This window comes from Notolabrus celidotus, chromosome 5, assembly GCF_009762535.1.
Source record: "Notolabrus celidotus isolate fNotCel1 chromosome 5, fNotCel1.pri, whole genome shotgun sequence".
NCBI classification, from domain to species: Eukaryota; Metazoa; Chordata; class Actinopteri; order Labriformes; family Labridae; genus Notolabrus; species Notolabrus celidotus.
In genome coordinates, this window is record NC_048276.1 from 8,862,410 (window position 1) to 8,882,604 (window position 20,195).

General features: G+C 42.2%; 1 protein-coding gene across 1 annotated transcript; it reads right to left on the bottom strand.

Annotated features, from left to right (window-relative positions):
- Positions 1–6,371: 6,371 nt before the first annotated feature.
- Positions 6,372–17,261, bottom strand: hunk (hormonally up-regulated Neu-associated kinase). Its single transcript, XM_034682868.1, has 9 exons — positions 16,529–17,261; positions 13,570–13,862; positions 12,808–12,863; positions 12,311–12,446; positions 11,685–11,812; positions 10,160–10,286; positions 9,860–10,028; positions 9,532–9,697; positions 6,372–8,723 (listed from the first exon to the last, which is right to left on the bottom strand). Exons 1-9 carry the CDS (start codon positions 16,775–16,777, stop codon positions 7,972–7,974), a joined length of 2,076 nt encoding a protein of 691 aa, XP_034538759.1. The 5' UTR covers positions 16,778–17,261; the 3' UTR covers positions 6,372–7,971.
- Positions 17,262–20,195: the final 2,934 nt, after the last annotated feature.

Here is a 20,195-nt window from a genome sequence, read left to right on the forward strand (position 1 = left end):
ATGATGCAAGCCGGCCGGCCGGTCCGCAGTCCAGATGTTTGCTGCTGTGACACCTTCTCACACGCTCAATTTGTAGGGTTAATCTCTGTTTGTTTGTTTGTTTGTTTGTTTGTTTCTCCATTAAGAGTAAAGAAGCTCAAAAGGCTGACAGCTGTGTTCAAAAGTCAGCGTCTGAATGAATGGCCTCCCATCTCATTTATCAGTTTTATATATAGCTGTAGTGATGTTTGATGCATTGCACCGCTGACTGCAATTATTGCACCGGTTTCACCCCGTTCACCCCCCAAGTCTCAACCAATCACCAAGACCAACACTGAAACACACGCACAAACACACACACACAAGCGAGCATCACCCGGTACATCTACACACACACTCTACGAGCACTCAGGGACAAAGGATGAATAATGCAGAGGTAGTGTCTGAGTGAGAGTCGCCTCCCCTCTTTCCCTCCTTTTTCACCTTCCCCAAGCAATAAGGAAGCAATGTTGCCATGGAGGCAATGAAGCCTCGGCGCGCTATCAGCCAATTACAGCCTTCCCTGTGTGAAACATCGCACCAATGGGCAGCCTGATCTGATGCTGCTGTTGCCACAGACACTGAAATGCTATTGGCTGAGCTCGGCTCTTTGATTGAATTTCTGATCTTGTTTTTGAGAGAGAGAAAATAACTCAAGGAGTGCCACCTGTGTGCCAACTTACAAAATCAGTTTGTTTTTTTCATGAAATGAGGAGGATTACTTTGAAGGGAGGGAAATGCTTCTGTTTGAGGAGTTTTGGGGGAGCTTGATGGAGGAGAGCTTTGTGTTCTGAAATGAGGGGAGAAAAGAAAAGAGAGTTTTTGTTTTTGGTCCTTTAGCACAATGTGAGGTGTGAGCAGGTGGGTTCATCAGTCAAGATCAACAACACTGAAATCATTTAAGGAGTCTAACTAATACCTCATTCTTTCATATATTACAAGTCGTGCCTTCCCATCATATTTTTTGGTTTCCCTGTGACAAAAGAGCCACACCCCACCAGTTGCTCATAGCATGTTTAAAATCATTTCCTGGTTGAACTGTAAAATTTTCCACAGCTGTCTTTATATTTTATACTTCATATGAGCCAAGCATGTTGTTTCAGCAACCATTGATTCAAACATGATATTATTGTTAAAGTGCATTTGATTATTGGGAGCCTCTCTAAAAAAAAACCCATTATATTTACTTGATTTAATGCAGATATAATATATTTAGCTGTCACACCTTAAGAAAACAGAACATGTATCCTGCATTGAGCCAGAGTAAGTTGTTAACAATTAATCGATACTCTATACTGGATTAATTGTAAACATCCCTAATTTCTGGGGATTAATAAACCGAATGACAACGGGAGGTTGCTTCAAATTGAAAATAGATATGTGTGTGTGAATGTTTTTTAATTACACCACTGACTGTAGACAGGGACAGACATGAGCTGTTCCAGTCAAAAAAGTAGCTCAGTAGGGGGCTTTAACCTTAACCCTAACCCTAAACCCTAACCCTAATCATAACCTTAACCCTTATCCTAACCCTAACCCTATCCATAACCCTAAATTCTAACCCTAAACCCTAACCCTAAACATAACCGTAATCCTAACCCTGACCCTAACCCTAACCCTAATGATAACCCTAACCCTAACCCCTAACCCTAACCCTAACCCTAACCCTAAACCCTAACCCTAACCCTAATCCTAACCCTAACCCTAAACCCTAACCCTAACCCTAAACCCTAACCCTAATCATAACCCTAACCCTAGTAACCCTTTTTCCAAAAAAAATGTATTGGCATTTTTGCTTTATTACAACACACACACACACACACACACACACACACTCCACCTGCATAAATTCAAAAGTGAATGTACATTTTTGAACAAATAAAAAGAAAGAAAGAAATAAAATAACATTGATCCCACATTTTCAGATGTAATCTACTGTCCAGCTTCAATGATGTTCATATATGGTTCCCAGAGATGTGCAAAATCCTTCCGTTTTCCTTTTGCAATATATTTCAGTCTCTCCACACCAATACATTGTGAAAGTTCCTTCCTCCACATCGTCATAGAGGGTGCCTCCAAACTCTTCCAGCACAATGCGATGGCTCTCCTAGCATGTACAAGTCCACAGTCCAGTAATTTGGTCTGTTTCTGTTTGTACAAACTCTGCTGGATAAATTCCAATTATACACAGTTTAACATTTAGAGGGATACTAATACTAAACACCTCTGACAGACAGTTAATTACATCTTTCAAGAATTTCTGGATCTTTGGACAAACTGAACTTCTACTTCCTCTTACATGTTTTGTTTTTAGACATAAGCCTCTCTAAAATCTCCTTTTTGACCTGCAGTCATTAAGTAGTCTGCTCTCATCTGTGTCATTGTGTCACTCTAACTAGACAGCAGGTCAGTTGGTAAACCCCGTCATCTGAGGGGTCACTCTTCCCAAATTAATCTCAGGACTCAGTGGGTTTAAGATGATCTCGAAACTTATCCCAGGCGCCACCTCTGACACTAAAGCATGAAACCTCTGATACCTAGCAGCCTCCTTGTTCCATTCATCACCTCTATCTCTGTCCGTAGTGGAACAGAGCGGGCGACCGGCAGCCAGCCACAAACACGTCTAACCCCAATCCCCTCAGAGCCCTCAAACCCTCCTGCTTCATTAGAAACATCTGCTTGTTTACCCCCCCCCTCCTTACACGTTGTGTTGTGTACGCCTGTGTCTGCCAGGTTGTCTGGGTGTCTCCCACTCTCTCTTCTTCTTCTGCATTGGTGTGTGAGATGCTGATGGAAGCACTGCTGGTCTGTCAGGTTGAACCGGGATGCACATTTGTGTGCTTGTGTGTGTGTTTGTGTGTGCATGCACATCCCTAGAGTCCGTCACTGTGCAGCAGCAGCAGCAGCAGCAGCAGGTTAATCGTCTGTTTTTCTCAGACACAAAGGCTCGCCCGTTGCCAGTGACACCCTGGTGTGAGTGTGTGTGTGCGTATATGTGATGAGAAGGGGGCTGAAAACAGGATTAGTGTCATCAGGATCTAAGTCTGAACAGATTGACTGATATTAAGTCCCAGTGGACAGTAAGTGGTCAGTTTGAAGTCATTATCAGTGATTATAATCATAAAACATAATGTTTTTGAGTTCACAGAAGTGGTGAAGAGTTTCTGGTGAGTGTTTGTGAATGCCATCACACAGGTTACCAGATCTTGGGTGGAATGAAGAGATTGGCTGTTGAGCATTTTGTCAATATTAAGGAAGTAAAGCCTTTTTTCCTCAATTTAAATTTTAATTTAGTTACCAAAGTGTGGTTTGAAGATTTTAATACAAGACATTTATAACAACCTCAATTTTTACATTTAAATATTTAATCTAAGCATAAAAAAGTGATCTTTCATCCACTAGAAATCCTTCCTGGAGAAGTCAAACATCTAACAGATTGATCTGGTTTCAGACAAACAATATTAAATTCCCTTCATAATGTGATTATAGCGACTAAAATAAAAAATGGTAACCCCTGCTGGGACAGAAGGGTGGATGTTTGTTTATCACAGACGCGTCACTGAGGCTCGCCCTGTTTACACAGATTAAAGTGAATTAATCTGGACGTCAAGGAAAATCATGTTTTTGTCTTCATCTCATCTGCCAGATTTCCTCTCCACACTGCCGGCCCCAAAACCAAGATTGACGACTCCCCTACATATTCAAAAAGGCAATGTAAAGCTGAAACTAACTTCTCTTTTCATTTCTATTATTTATTAATCAATGTGTTACTTGTTACGTCAACACTTTCATCTAAAATCTGCGTCAACATGGTGAAAATGTCTTTTATCATGTTGCCGGGGGCAAAGTTGCCTCATCAAGAGCTCTTATTTTATCAGAAATGCAAAGATACAAGATTAAAAGTCAAATCAAACAGAAATAATGATGCAAATTTCCACATGCTGTATTTTTATTGACTCATTTCCTGCTCTATGGTATGGAAGCCCTGAGTTGACATGCATCTATACATTTTATTCACTCTATTATCCTGTGATAACGAGTCAACTCTGGTTGTTTTCTCAACATCTCCACTTATTTATCTCACTATCTTGAGATAACAACGCAGGTTTTCCCGTGATAAATACTTTATGTTGTTGTTTTCTCAAGATCTTATCTTGTTTTCCTATTATCCCTAGCTTGTTTTTCCAGTTATAACGGATTGATATTTATCGCACATTTCGAAATGCAAAACTTGTTATCTCATGAAACTTTTCTGAAAGCAAAACAAGGAGCTGCTCACTATGACAGCTGATGACATTGCCTGTGCTCATGATCGATGCTTTGACTGTTTCTGTTTGATTTGTGCTTTTGCAACTCTTGTAAGATGAGTAATGATAAACTTGTGACATCCAGAGCTCAAGAAAGCAACTGAAACTACTTGATTGTCACACTGAAATGGACTACATAAAACATGTGGGTGCATGTCCTCTTTGGGCTTGCTCAGTCAATATTTAGTCTGCTCACACCTCTCACAGGTGTCAACCAGGTGTCACCAGAGCAGCACTGAACAGTACAGGTAATACCTGGTAATGCCATCCCTTCTACAGGTAATACCTGGTAATGCCATCCTTTCGCTCGGCGCTGTGGTTAAGCCGAAGTATTCATGTTTTTCTCCTTGGACCGCCTGGGGAGTCGGACTAACTGTCCGCCTGTCTTCGATAAACAAAAGGCTCCTGCTCTAATGCATTTCAGAGCCACTCTTGCCCCTCGGCTTTTATCAGCTTAGCCACGCCGATTTAATCGGACGGCCTTGTTTGTGTTGTCCTGCTCATGTTTGTCTCAGAGCTCTGGTGATCCCCCTTCTTTGTCTCGTCAGGGCCAGTGTCACCCAAAGAGGTTTATGATGGGGGCCACAGCTGAGTGGATTAGTGTCTACAGTGTGTGTGTGTGTGTGGGTGTGTGTGTAGGGAGGGGTCATAGTGTGGACCTATGTGTGGGTGTATCAGACCTAAGGATCCTTCAGCTGTTACAAGGGAGTGTTTCCTTTTTTTTTTTTACCCACCACAGGTGCCTCATGAGAAACTTTATGGTATGTGAGACAAGTGGCACATAGAGGCTATAAAGCGGCGTACACTCTAGCCTCACTGGGGGAGGGAGAAGGGGATCCTCACACTGGAAAAAATGCCCCTCCAAAAACAAGAAAAAAAAAACGCATTTCAAGGTACTTTTACCTTGAAATAAGCAAAAAAAACTGCCAATAAAACAAGTAAAAATGTGCTTGGTAAGATTTCTTAAAATAAGACGTAATATTTAGAAAACTGTGATCTTAAAATTAGCAGGGAAAACTTATTTTAAGTAATATTTTACCAGTATTTTAAAGCTTAGTGTCTCAGAATAAGCCAGGAATGCTAACAATTTGTATTTTTTCACTCAAAAAAAGATTTCTGCACCAATACATTTCATGTCAACTTCTTCATTTGAGATATATTCACCTTAATTTGAGTTGTATTATAGCAGCACTTCTCTTGGTTTAAGACCATCTTGTACTTGAAATAAGATTACAAATTTTAATTTGAGCATTTTGAGATATAAAATCTTCTCATAGTGAGCTGGATATACTAATATTCAGTCATGTTGTTTTTTAGGATAAGCCAGATATGATCTAAAGTAGGTGTTTCATTGTGTGCATGTAGTTTTAGGATGTTTATTTTTATCTGATTTAGAAGAAACAGTGCCTGAAAGTTGTAAACCACCCTTAAAAAAAACAACCTTTCTTTCTTTCTGTCTTTTATCAATGGAGCTGTTTTCTGATAGATTCTCCAATAAAATGCATTTACTTAAATCAAGTAAAGTGTTTGTCTTAAATCAAGATTATCCATCTTCTACAAATAAGATCTCAGCTTGAAAAATGTATGAAATGTGAAATAAACCTTGTTTCTTCTAAATTACAAAACAAGATCATTTCAAGATTGTTTGACTTAAAATGCATTGTCTTAAAACAAGTCCCTCTATCTTGCTCAAATGTTTCTTGTTAAGTAAATTTATCTTAAATCAAGTGGGAGAAGACATTTTGATTAAAAATTAGACAATTTCACTTGGTAAGATTTTGAGTTTTTGCAGTGCATGAAGTTCTCCGGGCGCTGAGAGCTCGAGGAATAAATTAAATGCCTGTGGCTTTGTTTGAGTTGAACATAAATCAACTGGAATGTAGAATTCTGTGGATTTATCTCTTAATTTAAGTGTTTAAAGTGTAATAATTCAGTGTTTCGTCTGCTGATAAAAAGCGGAAGTATATTGGTGTGTTCAAAAACATACATTGTGCATGAATGAAACCAGACGGAAGCAATTGAAAGACCAGACAGACACATAAAAGATTCAGTATAAATATTTAAAATACTTTGTACAGCATAGAAATCTCTTGACACTCCAACAAAACCATCCATTACAAAATCTTACAAAAGACCCCCCGAGTCCGTATCAATCTCAGTATCAACCAGAAAAAAGGTACAAAGACGTTAAAATTTCAAATGTTCACAGTTCAGCTTTCGACTCGTGAAACATTGCATGCAACTTTTCATTTGGACAGGAAGAGATTCTACAGTTTCTTAACAGTGAGAAGCCTCGTGTGCCTGTGGGTCCCCCTTTGAGTCCGAAAGTTTTAAAGAAGCGATTAAACGTTAAAAAAAATGTCAGTTCGACAAACATTTTAGAATCCCTCTGCACAGGACAGCAAACGTTAACACAGGAGTCGTACTGTTATTTACAAGCACAATTTTCACATCACTCAAGAGAGTGCTTGGCAAATACTCGTCATTGCAGGTAACATTTAAGACTATTGCACAAACTACAGCATTAAGACAAAGGAAGTGAACTATTTTCATGGGCGGTACGTGATCCTGGTAGCACTTATTTACGCCTTCTTGCCCTCGGCTATCGGCGAGGTCGCTCCGTTTCGTAAGGCTTTCGATGCTTTGTTTTTTATCTTTCTTTTTCTTTTTCTTCAAAACTGACTATAAACAGGCATATCCTCCCTAAGTAAGACTTTAACAGCTTCCCTGTGGGTTAAAGAGGTGATGTCATACGTGTATAAAAAGTTATAGCTATGAATTATTGTCAGTGTTGAGTGATATTTTATGAGAAGGCTATAAAAAGTGAGTGTCACTCTATTCTTGGTACCTACTTCTATTTCAGTGTGTTGATGTCGAACACTCACACACTGCTACACCGTGGCAAAATCCACACGAGCATGTCGCCTTGACAAACCGACGGCTGACATACGTTAATGTATGAACGATGCAGTGAGGTAAAAGATGGTAAACGTTGTTACTATAGGTTTTGGTTTTTTAAGAATAGTGCAGTGCGCTTTGTCGTCCAGTCAGCGTTGAGGATACAGTGCCGGCTGGCTGGAAGTCAGTGGGTTTCATACAAGAGTTTTTTACAGACACAAAACATTTAAACATGTAGTCAGGGTCAGGGTTGGGGTCTGTTAGCTGGTGTGAATCAGTCTGCGGCTCAATTAGTAACCAGTTACAGCAATATTACAGAAGAGAGTATCTCTACACTCAGTGTATAATACAGTGTGTGTGTGGGTGTTTGTGTGTGTGTGTGTGTGTGGGTGTGTGTTTTTACACCGTGTAGGTAAGGCCCATATTACATGATGTCCCATGTCCACTCTGTATCTAGGACACAGTGAGGCTAAGTAATCGCTCAGGGATCTGTTTGGAATCTCATGGTCTCAATGTCCCGTCCTCTTCTTACACAATGAGAGCGGTAACATGAGATATTTTATTCTGAAACCCTTTAGTCGTTCTTCTTTTTTTTTCCTCTAAATGATCAAGTCCGTCATAAAAAAGTGGCTCAGTTGCAATAAAGGGACAGTTCACAGTTCAAAAGGCCGCTCTGGAAGACCTCTCCAACATCGTTGAAAGGGGCCTTGAGTCTTTCTTTCGTTTTTTTCTTTTGTCCTTTTTTCCCTCAGCAGAGGGTCTTTAGTGCACCTGAAGCACAGAGGAGAGTCTGCATGGGGTAAGGGGGCGGGGACACCACTTCCTCCACGACCTGCTCAGGCCGGAAACTGAACGGCTGCAGCTGGACCTTCTTCTTAAGAATCTGTCCGATTCCCATTGAGGGGAACTTGCTACGGTGCGTTGGGCTGTCGGGATCGCTGCTACTGCTGTTGTTTGAAGGAGGACTGAAGGCTGAGGTGGGGTTTAGGGGACTAAAGGCAGACTTTGGAGGGCTGAAGGCTGAGCTCCCTGGGGGGCTTCCTACGGTGCTGGGGGGACTGCCACTGGTGTCGGAAGAACCGCACCAATCTGACGAGAGACTTTTCTTGGGCTGCGGGTTCACTATGAGGACGGGCGGACTGGGTATCGTTGCCTTCTTCAGGTAGGATGAGTCAGGCTGGAAGGCAGAGACGTGGCGAGGTGGGGACAGAGTCCCGTTGGTCAGCTTGTACCAGGGTGAAGCGGGGGTGTCTTCAATTTGTTCGGCTTTGGAGAGGGAACCGAAGGAATGCATACCGATCGGCGATGGTGCCGGTGGAGCGGGGATGTTGTGTTCTGGACTCGTGTTGACTTGCGGGAGCGTGGCCAGGCGCCTCCGTTGCTGAGGGGTGTTGGGAAAGAGGGGATGGATCTCAAGATATTCCATTGAGGAGGAAGCAACGGTGCCAGGTGGTGCCAGAGGTGAGTTACGATGGCCTCCGGTGATGGCACGCAAAAGACCTGAGGAGGCAACAAAGAGTAGATTAGCATTTGGTGGATAATTGACTCTGATGTCTGTCAAACTAGTCACTCTTTTTCTGGACTGATTCCAGATCCAACTGAACAAAAGGAACTGCAGCTTGCCTGAACTCTTGGCTGAACGCCCGGCTACATATAGAATCTACATGTCATGTCAGTGTAAACATACCTCTAGCAGGCATAATGATTTGATGGCATGTAACAAGGTAGTGTAAAGACACAAGGACGTTCTGTTCTAAATTTTAAGCTCCTGCAGACCGGCCCGTCCCGACATGCAGGATCTGAAACAGGCTAGGGTTAACTGAGGAGGGGTGAAGGAGCTTAGACCTCAGATGTTCCTCTGTGTCCTTGTTTGTCACTTCTAAGCTCAAAAATGAGTTATGTGATCTGACACTCTGGCACGCTGTCACTCCTAAAAATCCCAGGCACGGTTTTAAAAGTGCATGGAGTATGAGACCAAATACTTACTTCTACTTCCTGCATCTTTAATCTGACTGTAAGCAGGTACATTTGAATAAAAAGAAATGCCCTACAAATGTCTGGCAACTTGTCCAGGAGGTTTCCTCTCAGATGGGTGGATGGGTGGACAGACAAACAACAGAAGGATGGATGGAAGGATGGGACGAGGGGTTGGATGGATGGATGATTGGGTTACTACGTAAGTGTAAGCATGCTCAGTCAACCTACCCTGTATGAATAAAGGTAAACAACATACAACAAACAGTGAGTGGGGATGATTAAAACAGATGCAGTGTATGTAATAATGCCACTTCACTATCCGACCCCTCACCTGTTCGGTGTTTCTTCTCCTTGCTCGGCCCCTTGCTGACCGCCAGGTACACCGGCGTCTGTTTGGGGGGGATGGTGAGCTTGTCGACGTGCTTCCTCCACTGCGTCTGGAAGTATTCACTCTTCTGCTTTTCTCCTTTCTTTTTGTTTTCCTGGAACTGCATCTCCTGAACACAAACAAAAAACAGGACACACCTTGTTACCTCTGAATTCTACAAATCTGATGATGTGTAAGAGGATTCGTTGTCATATGACCTTCCCAGGAACGCAGAACGAATTATGTAACTTCAGCATTCAGTTAAGCGCATTTATTTACTGGATGAACTTACCCTGTACTCTTTAGAAAGTCTCTTCATTTTCTTGTTGAGGAGGAAGTAGACGGCCAGCGTGTGGCAGGCGCGGTTGGTGAGGACGGCACTCAGCACCTCGCTGTGCTTGTAGCCCATCTTCTCCGTCATATGAAGCAACACGGTGTGGTTGATTTCTTCAATGTGGATCCTAAATGCAAAAATTGAAAGCTTAAACTTTTGGATCACTTTTAACTAAATTTGTAAAAGGAAAACAAATAGCAAAATAAAGCTTAATTAAACAATCTACTCTTGTTTAATACGGACTGAAATATTCTCTACCTGTTGAGGTACGGTGCTCCTGTGTTCTTGTTGGCGAGCTGTAGCCAGGAATCTGCCATCACCTGGTGGATATTGGGGCGTTTGCTTGGATCTGGCTCAAGAAGCTTCTTCAGAAGACAGATGGCAGCTGAAACAAGAAAAGGGAGAACATATATTCTTAAACTGACAGCACTGAAACATATAATTATATTACAGCATCTACTCTTAAAATACACCTACTTTTTTTAATTTGTTTGACAACTGTGGGACCGAGAATAAATTAATTGCCTGGTTCCTCCACTACCTTGCTAGGTGAGCGGTTGGAGGACTCGTGTGAATGTCCCAATCCACTTTGTTTGTTTGTACACGCATGCACTGCCCGCAGACTTGGCGCTTATCCTCCTCATCTGCTTTCCTTCTTACATTGCATAACGCAGATGAGACGACATGTCCGTGTTAATAACTTGATTAGTGGTTACTTACATAACTGGATAAAGCATCCATCAGCGCGACATTGTTGTGACTCGCTCAAGTGACGCGACTTAGGTATGAGCGTCACTTGAGCGAGTCACAACAATTCTATGGAAATGCAAACACCTTTGCTACTTCTTTATGTAACTATTGACGTAACACTTCTGGGAAAATCACACTGGCATGATGCATCTCTTGAGAAGACACTGAGAATACATTGTGTTTGTGCATCATGATGTCAGACAAAGTAAGAGGTCCTTTCTTTGGTTATTCTCAGGCAGGACTGAGAAATTCCAGCATCATAAAATCTTTGGCGTCGTGCCAGCGTCTTCGCTGGAATCGTTATATAAAACCAATCAACAATTATGAACCAACACATGATGGCAGTTTGGCAGATCGACTTGTTTTAGACTTGTACTCTGCCAAATATTTCATGTATGCAATGTGGCCTATCATACGTTGTGCAAGCTTCCCTTCACTTCACTGCTCAACCTTGAATCAACATGAAAGGAATACAACTTTATTTTGTCTGTCTTTAAAGTTAAAAGCGAAGCGGGGTAGTTGCTGATTTGATCTCATGTCTATCAAAGCTCCCATGTTAGTTCTTGGGAAATGCTTACTGACATTGAGTTGTTGCTTTCAGGTTGATGCATTCATCAGAATGGCAGCACTGATCATTTCTCAGTGAAGATAGAGTTCTGAATCACCACGACACACGCAATCCTATGTCTCAAACTTGCTTTTGATTTCATATTCATTAATTCCCTGAGCCATTTATGGTAATCATTTTCTGTTTGCCCTTACACGTTTGTATAGAACCATTGTCTACGTTTTGGCACACAGCAAAACATGTCACAACACCTCTCCAGTTTGTAGCATGAAATTATCAACTGAACACATCTTGACTGAGTTCCAGTTTTACATTTAGTCCTCACAGATGCATCTGTCGTACCCTCAGGGGTAATTACTCTATTATGTAAGTATCAAAGTGGGCACAGTGATGCGCCGTGCAGGGTGAACGGATTCAATCACTTGCACACAAGTATGCGTGCATAAAGAGCGTAAAGAATTTTACCTGTGGAGAGAGACGGAGGTAGAGGGTTCATCTCCTTGTCCACCATTTTTTGGTGCAGCGCTCTCAGACTGAAGGGCTCCACGGTGAATGGGAGGGTCCCGGTCAACATGGCGTACATGTTCACACCACTGGAGGGTTAAAAATATGCATGTTAGCTCATTGAATAAACATGTTAAGAGTTACAGATTTATTTATTTTTTAAGTTGTATTTTGGGGCTTTTGCACCTTTATTACAGAGAGGGGAGGAGAGTGGATAGAGCTGGAAACAGGGAGAGTAAGTGGGGAGTGACATGCGGGAAAGGGGCCGAAGGCTGGAGTCCAACCCGGGCAAACTGCTTCATGGGCACTTGATTTAGCCATTAGGCCAAGTTCTTGCACATTTATTTTTTTTAAGTTTTATTTTTTGGCCTTTTTGCCTTTATTTGAGAGGACAGCTGAAGAGAGACAGGAAATGCGGGGAGTAGAGAGCGAGGGAAGACATGCAGGAAATGGTTGACCAGCCGGGAATCGAACCGGCGACCCCTACGACGAGGACTGCAGCCTCTGTATGTAGGGCGCTTAGACCGCTAGGCCACCAGCGCCCCTTTCACACTTATTTTAACAACATTTTTAAAAAGACTACTCACATGGACCAGACATCCACCTTCGGCCCGTACTTCTTCCTCGAGAGCAGCTCAGGGGCGGCATATGCAGGGCTTCCACACTGGGTGCTGAAGGGGTCAGAGTATCCCAGGATGCCAGCACAGTTACTGAGCCCAAAGTCTAAAAGGACAAGAGAGGAGAAGAGTGAGTGTTTTTTTTCTGGTGAGTCTTTATTGCTACCTTTTCAGAAAACCTGTGAAACGAGTCGCCTCATTCCAGCATAAACACACACAAACTGAAGCAGATTAGCACTGTGGTGAGAGCTCGTAAGGGTTTTAACAGGATATTTAATAGCTCTTAACCCCTCACCACATGTTGGTGTCCAACTCCAGCTGAGTATTTTTTTTTCTCTAATGTTAAGTAGCTGGAATCAAATTAAATCTTTCATTAACTGCTTTAATACTGTCCTTGTTTTCACTGCGGGACATTTTTTAATGGCATTTAAAGGCTCACAGATAAAATATAAGACTTCTTATCTTACCTATGAGCTTTATGTTGTCCTGCTCATCCAACAGGAGGTTTTCTATCTTCAGATCTCTGCAACACAAAGACAGAAAAAGTGTCACTATTTACATTAGATAACTTATCTCCACCATCTTCATACAATGCACAAACAGAAGAGGTCACCCCCCACTCCCTCACTGCAGACCCAAACACATTCACCCCTCCCAATGTGGGTCACACTGGCTGATTTTCAGCCTCTTTTGTGTTGTCCCCAGATCCCTCCTCGGTCTCAGAAATCCTGTTATACAGTTATCTACACAGGCCATCTCACTATGATGGAAATTTAGTTCCCAGGCTCTGAGTGTCAAAGAATTGAATATTCCCAGGAAGTGCATTGTGAGATTTGATTTAGAGATTGCATCTTATGTGCTTTCCTTTACATCACATCATGCATTTCATCATAGCATGTAACGCTATTTGTAAGAGAAATGCATTAGAGTGGCTGCAAACTGTGCAGAGGGCGTAGAAAATGAGCTGATGTTTAAATCTTATTTGTTTTATAAGAAATTCTCAGCAGCTGTCTTGGAAACTACGGTCTAGAGAGCAGGCATATATTGTTTGTGGATTAACAGTAGTGTGTACAATAAGGACTGAACACACACACTTTGAGAAAGAGGATCAGAAGCCAGTTGTATGCCACAAACTGTGCTAAGCTCAAACTATGGCAAACTATCAATATTTTAATGCAAGACCGACATGATGATTGCCTTAATTAAAGTGCCTTGGATCATCTCTGTACCTGTGCACAACGCCGGCTCGGTGCAAGTGCTCGACAGCCAGCACCAACTGTCTGATGTATTTCTGCGTCTCCCTCTCGTCCAGCCGTTTCTTGTCGTAGATGCGGTTCATGAGATTCCCGCCGGGGCACAGCTCCATCACCAGGTAGTAGCTGTTCTCCGTCTCCAGGATGTCCAGCAGCTGCGTGATGTTGGGGTGGCGGATCATCTGCTGGATGTGACCCTCCCTCCGCAGGTTCTTGGTCACATATGAGTCCTTCTTAGCCTTCCGTTTGTCGATCACCTTCACTGCCACCTGGAGGAGAAGATGACACAGGAGATGATGGGACAAAAGGTTAGGATGCTATTTTAGAAGAGAAAAAGAAAGCATGCTATCTTGTGAGTAATTCCCATGCTCTACTGTGTTGAGGGGGTAGAGCTTTTCAGAGTTAAAGTGTAACAGGTGATGAGCTTCTCAGTTTCCATTGCAGGGTGTATAACTCGACACTGACCGCTCCCTCACAGCTGCTCGCAATGTGGGGCAACCCGGGCGCTATAGGGCCCTAAGGCTGCAGGAAGGGGGATGTGTGTGAGTGTGTGTTGGAGGGGTTATTGAAGCATCATAAACTAGGGGGAAAAGCAAATGTTACCCTATCTACTGAGAAGGCGCCAGGGCCAAATGGACTCGCATTACTCCCCCATTTGCCAAGTTTAGCTGCAGCTAAACACACATGAGGAGCGGGCGGCAAATGCAGGAAGGAGACTGAGGGAGGATAAATGAGAGCCTGCAGGATTCAGTAGAGTGAGGAGAACAGATTGCCTGTCTGATGTCTTCAGTTTTTTTTTTCTGTCTTTAATTACTCAACCGAGCATCTTCTGTCTGTATCTCTTCGTCCTTGTCTAAATGGAGATAAAAATCCTGCACGATCTGCTCATAAAAAAACTCTGAACATGTCCTCTACCTCCATGACAAACACTTTACTGCTAATTACATTCAATAACGTCCCCATAAATTCCATTTCATCCGGCGCCCGTCTCCTTGTATCCTTGTATCTGAGTCTAGACTGGGTTCAAGAGCATGGCTACCATTCACAGCAAATCATCTCAAGGAGAGCCCACAGACATGGAAAGACATGACCGGTGAAGCTAATAACCATATCCATTAATGAAATGGTGAGGGTCGCATGTTTATGTGTGTGTGTTCTCTTTCTTCTGTCCTTCAGGTTGTTTTTTCTTTTTTCTACTTTCATCCTTTCATCTCCAATAATTGATTCACCTCTGAAAACCCTTTTTTACAACCCCTAATTAAACCTGGCTGTATTTCCTTGTGTGTGTGTGTGTGTAGCAGTGTGTGTGTGACTGTTGGAGTACAGTAATAGATGGCCTCGTGTTTATGCCAGGCTGTGAGGATAAGAAATGGGGTGCGGGGTATGTATGGGGGGATGGGGCACTGTATTTACAGTAGGCTAGTCTATATGAGAAGAGTGGTGGGGGGTATAGGGAAGGGGGAGGGGTGTGCCCACCCGGGGGGTGAGAGGCTTCTGGGGGGGATTCAGTTGTTTATCAGGCGCCCCCTCAGACAGAAAAGGGCAGAGGTGGGGGGGACGTATCAAGGGGAAAGTGGGTTACAGACATCAAAAACACATGCATATGACCTCAGTAGCCCCCCATGACCATGACAGCACCACCTCACCTCTCCTCACTTTCAAACCCCCTGCCTCTCTCACACACACACACACACTCCAGCATCCACTATGACTTTCTAATGATGCTAAAAAAGGATCTCCTGTATTTCCTTTCCCCCTGACTACCCTTTTGCTTGAATCAACTCACTACCCCCTCCCTCACAGTGCCAGTTGGACCCTGGGTTACACTGAATAAGAGAGAGAGAGTGCGTAAAGAGCGAGAGAGCATGTGATGCGCTTGGCTGTGTGATTGCCAGTGTTTGCATCATCCTCAACAAAGACAGTGAGGGAAGGGGAGATGACGCTTTCTATCAAAGAATGGGAGGGGGTCCATAGATTGAGTTTATGTTAAACATGTTTTAATATGCTAATCATTCATTTCATCAACACATGTTATCTTGTACATAAATAGATATATGTATGTATAAGACACATACAGAAAAGAGGGGACTTGTTTTCCAATATGTTAATACCTTGGCTGCCCCTCAGAAAAAAAAACCTGGAGAGACAAAGGCAACCAGTGGCCAATGGAAGCCCATTTCAAAGCCCTGCGCTGGCAGAATCCTAATGAGACTGGAGCCCATTTATCAACGACATGATTCCATATGCAAGTAGCAGCTAAGCTCTCTCATAGGCCGGGCAATTTCCCCCTCTGCCCCTATCACAGGCTTGCGCGCCCAGAGCAGTGAGATCACCCCCAGCAAACAAAGCAGAGGTTCAGAAAAACACACCAGTAGTCCCATAACACATGCTGGAAAAATACAGCTCTCTCTCTCTCTTTCTCTGTCTCCTTCTTTTTCTTTTTTTTTGCCAACACATACAAAAGGTAAATATTGTCAGTGGAGCTTGACTAGAAAACAAGCCCTGCTGCGCGTAAAGCATGGTTCAACAGCTGGTGGTGCCGCATGAGCTCATTAACAAAGCCTCTAAATGCAAATGAAGATGATCACTTTCTCAAGGAAAGCCAGGAGCTGATGAGATGTTTGCATGTATTTAAATGTTGCCAAACTGTCAAGAAATATAAGGGAGGTGTTTTTTTCCCCTTCACGTGGAGGAATCCTGGTGAAAGCTGACACTGCCCACTAAAAGGAAATGTTAAACCATATCACAGACATGCTGGTGTGTGCCGCCAATTATTTTTAGATAACAGCAGTCAGAAAAAAATAAGGGCTTGTTTACACTCAAAAGATTTTTTTAAATGAGTGAGAGACAATTCTGATCACATTTAAAATGATGACATGAAAAATGCAGAATATAGCACATAACACATGGTTTTTACAAACAGTTACATGCTTACCTTCTCCCCTGTCATGGCATGGAGCCCCTCTCTAACTTTGGCGAAAGATCCTTCTCCAAGCTTGCGCCCGATCAGATAGTTCCCGACCCTCTTGGTGTGGTAAAAGTTCTTCAGGATGTCTGCAGCGGGACTGCTCAGAGAGGCCGCAGTGATGTTGTCATTCACCGCATTATTATTATTATTAGAGGTTTTACCCTCGTGCACCGCGTGGCTGTTGTCCACTACCATGTCGCTGTCAGCTACTGGCATCACAGCTCCCTTGTCAAAGTGTTCTCCTTTTTAAACAAGGGAGGGAACCTACGCAGCTCGTCCCTTCGCCCAGCTTAAAGCCAGGTATTAAATGCTTAATGTCCGGTACAGTGCGTTAACTCCGCTCTGCCTGCGTCTTCGCCCCTAATAGCAAATTAAGAGAACCGGAGCTTGCGCCACCTGTTCACCCAAAGCATCCAGCGAGCGCACTCAGCAGGTTCCGAGACAAGTCTTTGCTAAGTGTATCAGCTTAGACTTAAATGACAGGAAAAAATGACACACTCAATCATGAGTAGTTTCTACCTGACTGTGAGTTTCTGAATTAAGAAAATGAGGCTCAGTCAGTCAGAGGTATAAAGGCTGTTAGGCAGCGTCCCTTCTTCTCCTTCCATACATGAACGTCGTCTTGGATAGTCTGTGTTCAGGCAGCGTGTTTTTTCAGTTTGAACTGACTTTACCGGCCATCTGAGTGGGCGTATCTTACAGAGAGGGTTGGGAAAAAAAAAACATTCTCACACACACCGCCCTTCGCATGTAGCGGGGGTGATTTTCAATCCAATCAGAGAGCGCGGGCGGAGCGCATGGGAGAACAAGGGGGACAACTCCACCCGGTACCGCTGTTTCGCATGGTGCGCTTACATTGTACACAGGCATGAACAAAGACTATATTTACAACCCGAGGTGAGAAATGGCAACAGTGTCATAGCAAATATGCACATAGGCTGTATATATTTTTAGTCCTGCAACGCGGTTTCTGCGTATCTGCGTTATATTTCCGCTGACAGGCTCAATTCGTGCGTAAAGAATCCAAATGCTTGCACCACATGTGCGCCACGCAGAAACACAATTCCAGTGCATCAGATGCATATGGCAACAGGACAGGTGTGCGTAAAGTGACTGTTCATGACCATCCAAAAATGGTTTCTGTGAGAATGTGTCATGTTCATATATAAGACACTCCACACTCGTGCCGTTTATTGCCATGTTTTCATTGTGTAAGGTTGTAGCTGAACTTGGAGTCCTGCCAACAGTGGAAAGTTGTTCTCGCCACACCAGTGGCAGACAAAGAAGCAATCCCCCTTCCTCACTCATTGAGGTGTTCACTGGCCTAATTAACATGGTGTTCATAACTCAAAGGAGGACACCTGCAAGGAGGGGCAACTGTTGGAGACAAATCTATCATCCTGTCGTTGGCCCCAGGTCAAGTTATTCTGACCTAATATGACTGTTATATATGATTACATATACAGTTAACCAGCAGGGGGAATTAAAATTAAAACACCTGTTTATGTGGTGAATTTCAACAGTATAGGCCTGCAGTAAACCATTTGTTACATTTGAGAGTGTGTCAAAGAGGGGTTGATTTAAATCTGTAATTTTTTATTCAAATTCTGAATTACACTGTCAAATTAAATTGTTGTGCCATACAGATGTGCTTTGTTTGCTCCAGTCCTGTATGGTTTCCTAGAAGGGGTGGAAAAATACATCCACATGTATAGTTTGGCCTGCCTGCTGGACCATGCTTTCTAGACACTTCACCAGACCCACAGACATAGCACCAAATGTGTAAGTATACCACCATCTACTGGAGGTATTGCATACTACAATATCACACAGTCCTAAAACTGTGTGATCCCCCTCCTCAATCAGGGCTGATGACTCTGTTAAGACTCGCCTCAAAACTCACTTTTACATTTCAGCATTTGATTCCTCTATCCCTGAATAGGCTTCAATTCCCAATGCTGTGTTTTCTGTTTGTTTTGTCTTTTTTTCTTAGTCATTGTTTGTTTTTGTTCATTGTGTTTTGTATGCATTGTACAGCACTTAGGTCAGCTTCTGCTGTGTTTTAAATGTGCTTTATGAATAAATTTGACTTGACTTGACAAAACACGAGTGAACCTGGACTTATCTCATTACTATTTTCTGTTGTGAAATTATGACACCATGAAAAGACTCCCTGGGTTTGTACAACTGTTTAAGAGCAACCTGTAGGGGGCTAAACTGATTGTGTGCATAAGAAATATTGCAAAAACATAAATATTATAAACATTGTGCCAATATCAATCAAAATGAATATTTTGCTCTTATTCCTTAGCTGATGTTTTATATTATATTACACTATAACTCTTCTTGGCCTTTGCATGATCTTTCAAAGAAGTAGCGCATTAAGAGGAGTGCTGTTGTACAAAATATCAGCATAGCCTGCAGCCTGGTGCCTATAAGGGAATCAAAGTAATGCTACAGTCAGCTTAGAATAGCATGACTTTGTTTCTTTTAGAATTTCAGCACTGTTTTTTAATTTTCAGTGTTAATCCCATATTGAGTTGGGATAATGCACAATAATCAACATTAATGCATTGAGCATCAATGTAAATGCGCCGGACTTAGCACAGATGCTAAATTTCACCCGTAGTCCCAAGGCAGGAACCTACACAACACAGAGACAGTAAGACTTTAAAACCTGACAGTTACAAATCATGCAATAGACAATTACAAAACAAAACACAGTCAGACAAATCAAGACTAAGAAAACACAGGCAGACAAAATCAAGACTAAAAAAACACAGGCATACAAAATCAAGATTAACAAAACACAGGCAGACAAATCAAGACTAAAAAACACAGGCAAACAAAATCAAGACTAACAAAACACAGGCAGACAAATCAAGACTAAAAAAACACAGGCAGACAAAATCAAGACTAACAAAACACAGGCAGACAAAATGAAGACTAAAAAAACACAGGCAGACAAAATCAAGACTAACAAAACACAGGCAGACAAAATCAAGACTAACAAAACACAGGCAGACAAAATCAAGACTAACAAAATGCAGGCAGACAAAATCAAGATTAACAAAACAGGCAGACAAAATCAAGACTAACAAAACACAGGCAGACAAAATCAAGACTAACAAAATACAGGCAGACAAATCAAGACTAACAAAACACAGGCAGACAAAATCAAGACTAACAAAACACAGGCAGACAAAATCAAGACTAACAAAATTCAGGCAGACAAAATCAAGATTAACAAAACAGGCAGACAAAATCAAGACTAACAAAATGCAGGCAGACAAAATCAAGACTAACAAAACACAGGCAGACAAAATCAAGACTAACAAAAGACAGGCAGACAAAATCAAGACTAACAAAACACAGGCAGATAATATCAACACAACAACACAGTTAAAAAGTTAAAAAGATCAATGAACAAAAAGCCGAAAACAGAAACAGCATTAAGTATAGGTACATGTCTTATTTGTTTTTAACCACTGTTTGAGGGTGACGATGTTAGAGTAGTTACTTTATTATTATTTTATTGTTATTTTATTCATATTTATATATTTTATTTTCCTTCTTTCTATTAATATTTTGACTGTCTTACATACTAAGAGTATACTGTAATAACTTGGATTTA